The sequence below is a fragment of the Coregonus clupeaformis genome, chromosome 29, assembly GCF_020615455.1.
Source record: "Coregonus clupeaformis isolate EN_2021a chromosome 29, ASM2061545v1, whole genome shotgun sequence".
In the NCBI taxonomy this organism is placed as follows: domain Eukaryota; kingdom Metazoa; phylum Chordata; class Actinopteri; order Salmoniformes; family Salmonidae; genus Coregonus; species Coregonus clupeaformis.
In genome coordinates this window covers 23,763,311-23,776,642 of record NC_059220.1, presented here as the reverse complement: position 1 = coordinate 23,776,642, position 13,332 = coordinate 23,763,311, and the positions used below count along the sequence as shown (strand labels likewise).

Sequence of the window (13,332 nt, the reverse complement as noted above, 5' to 3'; positions counted from 1 at the left end):
TATGACATGTACAAAGAAAGTTACGATCATATTTTTTCCATCTTATCTAAAATTGTACCTCTTTGATAGAGCCAACTTTATTAACATCTGGTTGAATGAAGATTGGGAATGATGCAACATGTCAGCAACTATGATGAAAGCCTCCGTGAGATGCAGTAATGCCTGTTATCCTGCGGGGGAGCCAGAGAATCACAGCCAGGGCATTTCAGGCTAGTCATCAAAAATTAACCTTGGCCTGCTGTCACTCAGAACTGGAACCTTCTTCCCACAGTGTTTTAACATGGTCACCATTCTGCAAAAATACATTTGCCTACATTCGCAAACCCTGTCCTAACTTAGATGTGTTCCTGAGTATTATCTTTCAAAAAGGTTTTAGTAGCCTAAATGTGAGCCTTACCTTTTACAATATAAGTGATTTTGATCATAGATATAGGCAATAGGCATCTAAAAACCTTTACACATGATTATCAGTTGGCTCATACTGTTGTAGAAATACTAACGTATACTTTCCTTGCAGGGGAGACACCTTGATCACGAGGTTCACCCAGTGAGGCTCGGCCATTGCACTCCGGCAATGCTGACCCCTGCGAATTTCCCAAATGTGGGAATCGTGACTGCATCATTTGTAGTAATAGGGGACTGCTTGCGTCTAGCCTGTCTAATGCAACTCATGTGGTACACAGCAAGGGAAGACTTGGAGTTTGGGGTCAGCCAGACTAGACTGTGTCTGAGCTCTCCCCTGGAGAAAAAAAGAGAGAGAAAATACTAACGTGTAGTGAGATCCCACACAGAACTGAAACCAAACAAAGACGAGCAACATTGTTTTAAACAAATGGTTTATTTTTGCAAGTAGGCTTTGGGAGCATCAGTGCAAGCTATGACCTGTGTACAGAGTTTGGAGACAAAATGCACTGAGCAGGTCCTTGAGTGAACCAACCACAGGACCCCTCCCAACATAGGGAAGATGTTTGGGGATGGGGGTGCTGCGATTTTTTCAGACGCGCTACATCGGTCCGCTAATACAGGACTAGTAAAGAACCAGTGCACTACTTTTGTGAGACATTGTTCTTTTTTTTGTGTTCTGATTTTTCAGGGGGTGTTACAGCACCCTCAGCACACTTACTTCCCGCGGCTATGCCTCCCAAGTATTCAAGGAGGAATGTTTGTGCTACATTACAGCTGTTCCAGAGCATGGTCTTTATCTGCGTACTGTCAGCACTGACTGGGCACAGTGGGGGGAATGCTAATGTAGATACCCTTCTTTTACCCTGCTACTCATCACATAGAAGTTACAATCAAAGCCATTGAATGATCACCTGTCATGTCACCACATCAGTCTTACTGTTAGCTTCATACTACCAAGACCTCACATCTGGAGGGGGAACCTCTGTAGTCCACCAACAAAAGGAGAGGACACACCACTTGTCAGTACTGTATTTGAGCCCATGTGCATTGTAGAGACACACGTGATGTCACTATATTATTTGGCTTCTCAGTGTAGCTGAAAAGAATAGCTCTCTTCCAACATGTTCATTCATTGTGCAACTTGTACATAGCTACAGTAAGAACACTTAACATCTCAGTATCATGATGCTCACTATCCTATCCATTAATACAGTGGTGGTTTGTATATGTTGAGCTACACTCTACATACATGGGCACAGTCAAACTAGCCCGCATCGAAGAAGAGCACACACATTTGTTTCTAATTCTTCAGTTTCAACTTATTTCCATCTCACAGACCAACTCCAACGTCAGTTCTTATCCATTCATACGTATTTGGCCCACTTGATCCATCTCCACAATTGGATTTGATAAAGTTGGCATTGCACATGATATTATCCTTGTGAGAATGAGTACAACCAAATAGCTTTGACTGTCATCCAGAACTAGATTTGTTTTGTATTCTACAATAGCAGTTAGATTTTTAATTCGCTAACAGTAACACTTTGGGTTGCAGGAAGCAGTTGTTGCATCAGAGAGAACTCATTTTATATTTGGTATAATCCGTCAATGCTGCAGTGACTGTGCCCAGGTTTGGGAGCGTACAAATCATTGGATAAAACCCAGCATGAGATAAAGCTACAAATTCAACAGTGCACATTGAACACAGTATCTGGGAGTGTGGGACAAGACCAAAGACAGTAAGGTGTGGGTTGATGTGTGACTGAGTGAGTTACACTTCCAAAAGCTCATCTATTTCACTAGATATGACGACGGCCTTACTGATATCATGAGACACCCGAGTTTTACAGTATATTTAGAAGGAACAGACCTAGCCCTTCAGTAAAGCAATTGCATAATTTAGGCTAAAGCGCCAATGGTGAGGAGAGTATGTATTTTAATACATTTATTGTCATGACCCACAAGGTTCATGCCAGTGGCCTGTTGTTGCCTTTTGGTTGTTACGTCATAAGGGACTAATGTCTCCGTATGAGCCGGTGTTGACACATTCAAGCACACCCATATGATCCAACCCACATGCACACAATAGTTACACAAGAGAAAAATATATTAACATTTTCATTTTTTTTTTTACTGTACACCTCAGTGTAGTAAAATACTTAAGAAATAATAGAAATATGGAAAATAATCCATGTGGGTTACATGTCTTTATACTTTATGTATGTAAAACTCTCCCCCTCCCTTAACCCTCAACAAAATAGCTTTTTTCCATTTAGTAAAAAATACCCAGGGTTTTATTGGGAGCCCCAGGCACTGGAATACATCTCTGTACAAGAGGAGAGAAAAACACTTGTTTTCTTTTAAGGATCTGTTCCCTGAACAGAACAGAGTTCAACTCACCTCTGGAAAGGCTAAATGTTCTGGATGCCATTACAAATCAGATAAGGGTTGAGGAGCCAATGGGGAGCACTTAACTAGTTACCCATGAACCTCGCTGGCTCGCTCGGTCCTCCTCCCAGCCAACAGACCAGCTGTCTGGCTCTGTGAAAATCATGCACCTCAGGCCCACCATGAACCCACCCCACCCAACCCCCACAGACCCTAACTATGATCGATAAACCCGTTTTGTAGCCCTTCTACTTGAAATGAGCAGCCATTTTAGCTTGCACAGTCCAGAGAGTTAGCTCAGTTGAGTTGAAAGCTGACGGCTGGCAGCTGAAGAGTATGATGGCTTCTGTGGTTGTTCCTTAGGTCCACTGTGCTCCACATCGCTGTGTGTACACCACAGTGGCCATCCAGCGGACCAGAAGCCCAAACCAAACACTGTAATGGACCACTGGCTTCAGGCCCATCTCCATGGAAACTTGGAACACACTGTTGTAGTACACCATCAGCCTTGTGAAGCGTTCCTCCTATTTCCAGTCCGGTGATAAAAAAACAAAGCACTAAATAGTCTGAACAGTTTCACAGCATGTTGGCCCTCCTGCTTCGTTCTTTCACCCAACCCAAGGCCCCGCAGCTCAGTCAATGGGGCCCTGGAAGATGAGCTTGGCACAGCCCTGGGTGAGGCTGAGCTGGGTGGCACAGAATGGGCAGGCAGCGTGGAAGGCGTGGGTGCCATGGGGCAGAGGGATCTCCGCCCAGTACTTTGCCGACTTCTCCGAGCACACGTGTCCGCACGGCACAAAGGCGTGTGTGGGGGCGCCCACGTCCACGTAGAAGGCGGGCTCGCAGCCCAGCCACAGCGGCACGTAGGGTCCCACGGTCCGGCACATGGGGCACTCTCGCTGGGCGTTGGGCTCCTGCTCAGAGCGGTGACCCCAGTTGTGGTAGCCATGCACGTGGCCACAGGCCAGGTAGACCCAGGGCTGCTTGTCCTCCAGGGAGGAGAGGGCGCGGCTGCGCTGCATGCTGGGGAAAGCCAGGGTGTTGAGGCCCACAGGGCACTGGGGCCGCGCTGCGTTAATCTCCTGCCGCAGGGCCTCCAGGTGCTTCTGGGTGGGCGTGTGGAAGAGGCCGTCAGCTGTGCGCCACAGCAGGGTGGCTCCACACAGGTCTACCAGGGAGCCGTCCTGCAGCACGTTGCTCTCACACTCCACCTGCAGGGGGCAACGCAGCACACACAGCTCCATTAGGTTACATTGGGCTTAACACTGACACAGCTGGGTTAGAACACAAAGTATATGGAAACTATGTTTTTAAAAGAAAAAAACATTGCTTCCTTTGTAGAGTGGTATAGGGATCAATTTGGTTTTGGTGTAATTGGGTATGGAATTTTAAAGATGTAACAGTATAATGTTGAATGCTCTGATGTTTTTTAATGGTTCTTTATTTGACCTAATGACTGAGAACAGATTTGATGAGGGTAATGGTGGAGCATCATCAGTGCTACTGACCAGTTTGCCGCGGGTCTGAGCAGAGCGGGTCTCTCTCAAGGTGTAAACGTCCCCACACACAGAGATCTCCCTCCATACACCGGGCTTGGACTCCTCCGTGAACCCACCCCTGGGGTGCATCACCAGCACTCCATTGGTTGTTAGCCCGTCCATGTGACCATCCGGGTTCTTCCACTTGGCGGCTTTTTCCTGAGGATGAGACAGGGGGAAAGTCACACTCTAGTGGGCTTACATAACACATTTACATTACATTTACATTTTAGTCATTTAGCAGACGCCCTTATCCAGAGCGACTTACAGTTAGTGAATACATTTTTATTTTATTTTTTTATACTGGCCCCCCGTGGGAATCGAACCCACAACCCTGGCGTTGCAAACACCATGCTCTATCAACTGAGCTACATCCCTGCCGGCCATTACCTCCCCTACCCTGGACGACGCTGGGCCAATTGTGCGCCGCCCATGAGTCTCCCGGTCGCGGCCGGCTGCGACAGAGCCTGGATTCGAACCAGGATCTCTAGTGGCACAGTTAGCACTGCGAAGCAGTGCCTTAGACCACTGCGCCACTCAGGAGAACACTGGTGCTAGTATAAATTGTGTGCTAATCTAGTTCATTCTGTCTGGAATGCTAGACATGCATTTGCGAACCAGGCTCAGATTCTTAGGAGGAAAACAAGAGGAGAAAGCAAAAACATGCTAGAAGTGTTCCATTGTGCATTATTGTCATAAAATGCACAACAACAACAAATCTGAATACCAGTCAACCCAGGAGACATTCCTAACCTTGGGACAGTCCCCTGTGAGCCCAGTCTTACCCCCAGGAAGATGTTCTTGGAGGAGTCAAAGCCAGCAGCGTAGATGCGGGCGGTGTAGGGCAGGACCCGCTCACAGACGACACGGCAGGCGAAGCGCGAGATTGTGCTCTGGGTGATGGGCGTCTCCTCTCCCTCCTGACCCCCAGACACTGTGTCCGTCACCACAAAGTCTATGGGGCTCTCTGTGGAGCGGCCAATCTGCAGGACAACATAGTCAGCCCAGGTTAGAACAGACACCTGCACCATTAAGGTTTGAACATCCATTTGTAAAACAAGGTGGTTTAGAATGTGTTTGTTTTTAGGTCAGTACCCACATTCATGGGCAATTTCCTCAATAAATAGTTTTTAAAAATGCCAGCATGTTGCCCATATAACTGTTTAGAGGGGGCCTCCTATGGTGCCACTCCGAATAATGAAATAAAGGCAGGTTTTATACAGTGCATTTGGAAAGTATTCTGACCCCTATACTTTTTCCACAGTTTGTTACGTTACAGCCTTATTCTAAAATGTTTTAAAATTGTACCCTTCCCCAGATCTGTGCCTCCACATTCTCCTGTCTCCGAGCTCTACGGACAATTCCTTCGACCTCATGGCTTGGTTTTTACTCTGACATGCACTGTCAACTGTGGGACTTTCCATATCATGTCCAATCAATTGAATTTACCACGTGGACTCCAATCAAGTTGTAGAAACATCTCAAGGATGATCAAAGGAAACAGGATGCACCTAAGCTCAATTTCGAGTCTCATAGCAAAGGGTCTGAATACTTATGTAAATAAGGTATCTTTTTTATTTGTAATACATTTGATAAAATGTCTGAAAACCTGTTTTCGCTTTGTCATTATGGGGTAGTGTGTGTAGATTGAGGACAATTTTTATTTAATCCATTTTAGAATAAGGCTGTAACGTAACAAAATGTCAATGGCGCCGGAGGGGATGGCTGCCGTGTTATGGACTATTAACCAACCGGGCTATTTTGTGTGTTTTTTCGCATTGTTTGTAACTTATTTTGTAACTTCTAAGGTAGAGCTGCCGCTTTCAAGGAGCGGAACTCTAACCCGGAAGCTTATAAGAAATCCCACTATGCCCTCCGACAAACCATCAAACAGGCAAATCGTCAATACAGGACTAAGATTGAATCGTACTACACCGGCTCTGATGCTCGTCGGATGTGGCAGGGCTTGCAAACTATTACAGACTACAAAGGGAAGCACAGCCGCGAGCTGTCCAGTGACACGAGCCAACCATACGAGCTAAATTACTTTTGTGCTCGCTTCGAGGCAAGTAACACTGAAACATGCATGAGAGCATCAGCTGTTCCGGACGACTGTGTGATCACACTCTCCATAGCCGATGTGAGTAAGACCTTTAAACAGGTCAACATTCACAAGGCCGCAGAGCCAGACGGATTACCAGGACGTGTACTCCGAGCATGCACTGACCAACTGGCAAGTGTCTTCACTGACATTTTCAACCTCTCCCTGTCTGTAATACCAACATGTTTCAAGCAGACCACCATAGTCCCTGTGCCAAAGAACACTAAGGTAACCTGCCTAAATGACTAACGACCCGTAGCACTCACATCTGTAGCCATGAATTGCTTTGAAAGGCTGGTCAGGGCTCACATCAACACCATTATCCCAGAAACCCTAGACCCACTCCAATTTGCATACCACCCAAACAGATCCACAGATGATGCAATGTCTATTGCACTCCACACTGCCCGTTCACACCTGGACAAAAGGAACACCTATGTGAGAATGCTATTCATTGACTACAGCTCAGCGTTCAACACCATAGTGCCCTCAAAGCTCATCACTAAGCTATGGACCCTGGGACTAAACACCTCCCTCTGCAACTGGATCCTGGACTTCATGATGGGCCGACCCCAGGTTGTAGGTAACACATCCGCCACGCTGATCCTCAACACGGGGGCCCCTCAGGGGTGCGTGCTCAGTCCCCTCCTGTACTACCTGTTCACTCATGACTGCATGGCCAGGCACGACACCAACACCATCATTAAGTTTGCCAATGACACAACAGCGGTAGGCCTGATCACCGACAACGATGAGACAGTCTATAGGGAGGTGGTCAAAGACCTGGCCATGTGGTGCCAGGACAACAACCTCTCCCTCAACTTGATCAAGACAAAGGAGATGATTGTGGACTACAGGAAAAAGAAGAGGACCGAGCACGCCCCCATTCTCATCGACGGGGCTGTAGCAGAGCAGGTTGAGAGCTTCAAGTTCCTTGGTGTCCACATCACCAACAAACTAACATGGTCCAAGCACACCAAGACAGTTGTGAAGAGGGCACGACAAAACCTATTCCCCCCTAAGGAGACTGAAAAGATTTGGCATGGGTCCTCAGATCCTCAAAAGATTCTACAGCTGCACCATCGAGAGCATCCTGACTGGTTGCATCACTGACTGGTATGGCAACTGCTCGGCCTCCGACCGCAAGGCACTACAGAGGGTAGTGTGTACGGCGCAGTACATCACTGGGGCCAAGCTTCCTGCCATCCAGGGCCTCTATACCAGGCGGTGTCAGAGGAAGGCCATAAAAATTGTCAAAGACTCCAGCCACCCTAGTCATAGACTGTTCTCTGCTACTCCACGATCACGTGTCTCTGTTATGCGTGGAAATACTTGGGAACAGATTTCTTAAATTAAAGTCACTTGGAGCTGATTTCCTGGTGTTTTTACAGTCTTATGTCAAACAATGAAAATTCCACACAAAAAATGTTATTTTATTTATTTATTTGCTCAGAAAACTTTGGGGGCAAATAAAACGCCAGTTGGGGAACCCTGGTATAGACCAAGCCTATGCCCCCATTGATATAAGGATACATTTAAAAACAGAGTCTAGAAGGGAGGTAGGTGGGCGTTATGGGAAGTGACTAGAACGTGAAGATACAAAACTATGCAGTTGTAGGTACCTAAATAAATGGGATCTAGGAATATTTAACTTCTGTACTAACTGTTCAAAAGATGCAAAATCCATATCAATGTTCAAGTCATTCAGTGAGGAGATCCCCTTTCCAGACCAGATATGAAACGCCCTGTCTAATACTGATGGAGAGAATGTATGGTTCCCTAATAACAGGGCAGAAGTCGAAAATTCACTGAGAGAAAACGGTCGCCTGAACTGTTTACAGATGTTTTGAGAATGTTTCACAATAGGGTTTTTAGTGTATTTGGAAACAGGCTCAACTAATGTGAGTTTTGAGCAGAGGCGCAGCTAAGGAGGTGGGGCCACAGGATGAAATCTCTAAGGTCAACCATTTCGGGCCTGCAACATCAGGGATTTCTGTCATCCAATTCATCAGGATTCTTATATTAGCTGCCCAGTAATAATATAGAAAGTTCGGAAGTGCTAGACCACCCTGGGGGCGAGATCTCTGCAATACGCTTTTACATATCCGAGGGTTTTTTCTTGTTCCAGATAAAAGCAGATATCAGTTTATCTATGGAGATTAAAAAAAATATTTTGTCAGAAAGATAGGAATACATTGAAATAAGTATAAAAGCTTAAGTAATACATTCATTTTAACAGCGTTAATTCTTCCACCCAAAGAAAGAGAACGTAAATCCCAGCGTTCAAGATCCTGTTTCAGGTGGAGTTTCAAGGGAGGGAAATTGGCTATATAGAGATCTTTGAAATCGTGTGTAACCCAAGTTCTCAAGTATCTCAATTTCTGTGTACTCACTTTGAAGGGCACATTACTAAAATAAGTTTGCACAGGATCAATAGACATCAATTCACTGTTTTGCAGATTAACTTTATACCCAGATATTTTACCAAAATGTCTGTAGTAGATCCTGGATCTCTGGAAAATCAGTTAAAGTGTTAGATAAATAGAATAGCATGTCATTCGCATAGAGTGAGACTTTATTCTCTTAACACCCTTTTCGAATACCTTTGATAGTGGCGTTATTACATATTGCTATGGCTAAAGGCTCGATTGCGATGGCAAACAGCGGAGCCGACAGAGGACGAACCCTGTCTTGTCCCACGTTGAAGTTGGAGATAGGATGAAAGGTTATTATTTGTGCGCACTGCAGCCATAGAGGAGGAGTAAAGGACTTTGATACAGGATATAAAATTGGGATCAAATCCAAATTGTTTGAGAGTATAAAAAAGATAACCCCACTCCACCTGATCAAACGCCTTCTCGGCATCAAGTGATAACAATATCTCTGGCGTGTCAGATGAAGAGGGATTATAAAGTATATATAAAGATGTCCAATGTTGAAAAAATAATGACGATTTTGAAATGAAACCAGTTTGATCTGTAGAGATAATGGAGGGAAGGACTGACTCAAAATGGCAGGCAAGCATCTTAAAAAGTATCTTTACATTGCAATTTAATAAAGAAATTGGCCTATATGAACCACAAGAGTTTACATTTTTTACAATAAGTGAAATATATGCCTGTCTCATTGTTGAGGGTAAAGAGTTTGAGGAGAATGATTCCTCAAATACTGAAAGCAAGAGAGGAAAAAGTTGATCTGAGAATTCTTTAAAGAATTCGCTCGGAAATCCGCCGGGCCCAGAGGATTTACCACACTGCACAGATTTAATTGCCAACAATCTCTTCTACAGAGAACTGTTCTTCCAATTCAGCAGCTACAGTATCTTAGGTTCAACTGTGGGAATATCTAAGTTCTCAAAGAAGGTGTTGAATAAGGTAGCGTTACCAGCGGATTCCAAAATGTATAATTGTGAGTAAAAGTTATGAAAGCATGAATTGATCTCTAAATGATCAATACACTTGTTACCCAGCTCGATATTTATCTCAGGTATGGTTTGAGTCTCGGTTCTCTGACGCAGCTGGTGTGCAAATATTTTCCCTGATTTCTCTCCATGTTCATAATTTTGGTATCGAGATTTACTAATAAGATTTTCAGCTTGATCGACAAGCTCTATCTGAAGTGTCAAACGTTAGTGTCAAACGTTATTTTAGTAGGCCAACGTTTGTCCTTGAGTGGGTTTTTTAAATCAGCTCTCTGCTGGGTATGGCTTTTGTTTACTTAGTGCTGTTTGCAGACACATGGACACATTAAAAGGTTTGAATGTAAAGCACTTGTCTGGTACATATTACCTCAACTACCTCAACTAGCCGGTGCCCCCGCACATTGACTCTGCAACGGTACCCCCCTGTATATATAGCCTCCCTACTGTCACTTTATTTTACTGTATATATAGCCTCCCTACTGTCACTTTATTTTACTTCTGCTCTTTTTTTCTCAACACTTTTTTGTTGTTGTTGTTTTATTCTTACTTTTTTTGTTTAAAATAAATGCACTGTTGGTTAAGGGCTGTAAGTAAGCATTTCACTGCAATGTCTGCACCTGTTGTATTCGGCGCATGTGACCAATAAAATTTGATTTGATTTGATTTGGAGCAGTAGAACTTCTCCATCTGGTGGGAGTGGAGCGGTCTCCCGGATGTAAATTTAGATTAACGCTAGGGGATAGTGTACAGAACACATGTTCACTTGAGGGAAGGAGTGGGGTGGGGACAAAGAGAGACAGGGACAGACTGACACAGAGAGACCAGAGTGCTATTGAAACACTGCCCAGCTATGTAGCAAACAATTCCATATGAGGCATTAAGAAATAAATAAAACAGACCAGAGTTGATTGTTAAAATGCAATAACATATACAATTAATATTACTAAGCAGATTGCCTTATAAACTTTAAGCCTTACACTCCACAAAGCCGGGCTTTACGGAAGAGTGGCCAGAAAAAAAGCCATTACTTAAAGAAATAAATAAGCAAACACGTTTGGTGTTTGCCAAACGCATGTGGGAGACTCCCCAAACATATGGAAGAAGGTACTCTGGTCAGATAAGACTAAAATTGAGCTTTTTGGCCATCAAGGAAAACGCTATGTCTGGCGCAAACCCAACACCTCTCATTATGTTGTTTTTTTATCGGCAGGGACTGGGAAACTGGTCAGAATTGAAGGATGGCGCTAAATACAGGGAAATTCTTGAGGAAACCTGTTTCAGTCTTCCAGAGATTTGAGACTGGGACGGAGGTTCACCTTCCAGCAGGACAATGACCCTAAGCATACTGCTAAAGCAACACTCAAGTGGTTTAAGGAGAAAAATGTTAATGTCTTGGAATGGCCTAGTCAAAGCCCAGACCTCAATCCAATTGAGAAGCTGTGGTATGACTTAAAGATTGCTGTACACCAGCGGAACCCATCCAACTTGAAGGAGCTGGAGCAGTTTTGCCTTGAAGAATGGGCAAAAATCCCAGTGGCTAGATGTGCCAAGCTTATAATAACATACCCCAAGAGACTTGCAGCTGTAATTGCTGCAAAAAGTGGCTCTACAAAGTATTGACTTTGGGGGGGTGAATAGTTATGCACGCTCAAGTTCTGTTTTTTTGTCCTATTTCTTGTTTGTTTCACAAAATCTTTTAATTTGCATCTTCAAAGGGGTAGGCATGTTGTGTAAATCAAATGATACAAACCCCAAAAAAATCCATTTTAATTCCAGGTTGTAAGGCAACGAAATAGGAAAAATGGCAAGGGGGTGAATACTTTCGCAAGCCACTGTATGGCAGGGTAATCTGCTAAACTCAGACCAATGGAGCATCTGGAATATTGAAACGGGTGGATTTACCTGAAACATGTCTGTGTCATTGTCATGGCAGTATTCCACCACTACCGTCTGGTTCCTGGACAGAGTGTAGGAAATACTGTGCTGCCCTTTGCAGTTCACCGCCTGAAACAACAGCAGCAGAGGAAGATCAGAAGATGCATTCTACACATGCATACAATGGACTGATGACAGTTATTTTACATTGAAACTCTTAATAGGATATTAACAGTCATATGTAAATTACATTATTGTATGAGCTCATTACTAATTAAATCATACAGATCTATTGAAACAAAGGGCTTCTTAGGTGCTATAAAAGGTGATGAAATCAAATCAAATTTTATTTGTAACATGCGCCGAATATAACCTTACCCTGAAATGCTTACTTACAAGCCCTTAACCAACAATGCATTCAAGAAAAATAAGAGTTAAGAAAAGTATTTACTAAATAAACTAAAGTAAAAAATAAAAGATGAAAGAGAAACAATAAAATAACAATAACGAGGCTATATACAGTGGGTACCGGTACCGAGTCAATGTGCGGGGGTACAGGTTAGTCAATGTAATTTGTACGTGGGTAGAGTTAAAGTGACTATGCATAAATAATAAACAGAGTAGCAGCTGCGTAAAAGAGGGGGTTGAGGTGGGGGGGGGGGGCAATGCAAATAGTCTGGGTAGCCATGATTAGCTGTTCAGGTGTCTTATTGCTTGGGGGTAGAAGCTGTTAAGAATAATTTTGGACCTAGAGACTTGGCACTCCGGTACCGCTTGCCGTGCAGTAGCAGAGAGAACAGTCTATGACTAGGGTGGCTGGAGTCTTTGACAATTTTTAGGGCCTTCCTCTGACACCGGCTGGTATAGAGGTCCTAAATGGCAGGAAGCTTGGCCCCAGTGATGTACTGGGCCGTACGCACTACCCTCTGTAGTGCCTTGCGGTCAGAGGCCGAGCAGTTGCCATACCAGTCGGTGATGCAACTAGTCAGGATGCTCTCGATGGTGCAGCTGTATAACATTTTGAGGATCTTAGGACCCATGCCAAATCTTTCCAGTCTCCTGAAGGGGAATAGGCGTTGTTGTGCTGTCTTGGTGTGTTTGGACCATGATAGTTTGTTGGTGATGTGGACACCAAGGAACTTGAAACTCTCAACCTGCTCCACTACAGCCCCGTCGATGAGAATGCGGGCATGCTCGGCCCTCCTTTTCCTGTAGTCCACGATCATCTCCTTTGTCTTGATCACGTTGAGGGAGAGGTTGTTGTCCTGGCACCACACCGCCAGGTCTCTGACCTCCTTCCTATAGGCTGTCTCATCATTGTCGGTGATCAGGCTTACCACCGTTGTGTCGTCGGCAATGTTGGTGTTGGAGTCGTGCTTGGCCACGCAGTCATGGGTGAACAGGGAGTACAGGAGGGGACTAAGTATACACCCCTGAGGGGCCCCGTGTTGAGGATCAGCATGACAGATGTGTTGTTGCCTACCCTTAACACCTGGGGGCAGCCCATCAGGAAGTCCAGGATCCAGTTGCAGAGGGAGGTGTTTAGTCCCAGGGTCCTTAGCTTAGTGATGAGCTTTGAGGGCACTATGGTGTTGAACGCTGAG

The 13,332-nt window shown here is 44.7% G+C and overlaps 1 protein-coding gene and 1 non-coding gene across 2 annotated transcripts in view; one reads left to right on the top strand and one right to left on the bottom strand.

The window, feature by feature from the left end:
- Positions 1-502: 502 nt before the first annotated feature.
- Positions 503-659, top strand: LOC121545233. Its single transcript, XR_005996229.1, has one exon. It is a non-coding gene; the product is annotated as a U1 spliceosomal RNA (small nuclear RNA).
- A 166-nt stretch (positions 660-825) lies between these two features.
- Positions 826-13,332, bottom strand: part of peli2 (pellino E3 ubiquitin protein ligase family member 2) — a 41,612-nt gene continuing 29,105 nt past the window's right edge. The window contains exons 3-6 of the mRNA XM_041855106.2: positions 11,756-11,857; positions 5,117-5,314; positions 4,302-4,490; positions 826-4,004 (exon numbers count right to left, since the gene is read on the bottom strand). Of these exons, the coding sequence (XP_041711040.1) occupies positions 3,426-4,004; positions 4,302-4,490; positions 5,117-5,314; positions 11,756-11,857 (1,068 nt within the window). The 3' untranslated portion in view covers positions 826-3,425. The remainder of the gene's footprint in view (positions 4,005-4,301; positions 4,491-5,116; positions 5,315-11,755; positions 11,858-13,332) is intronic.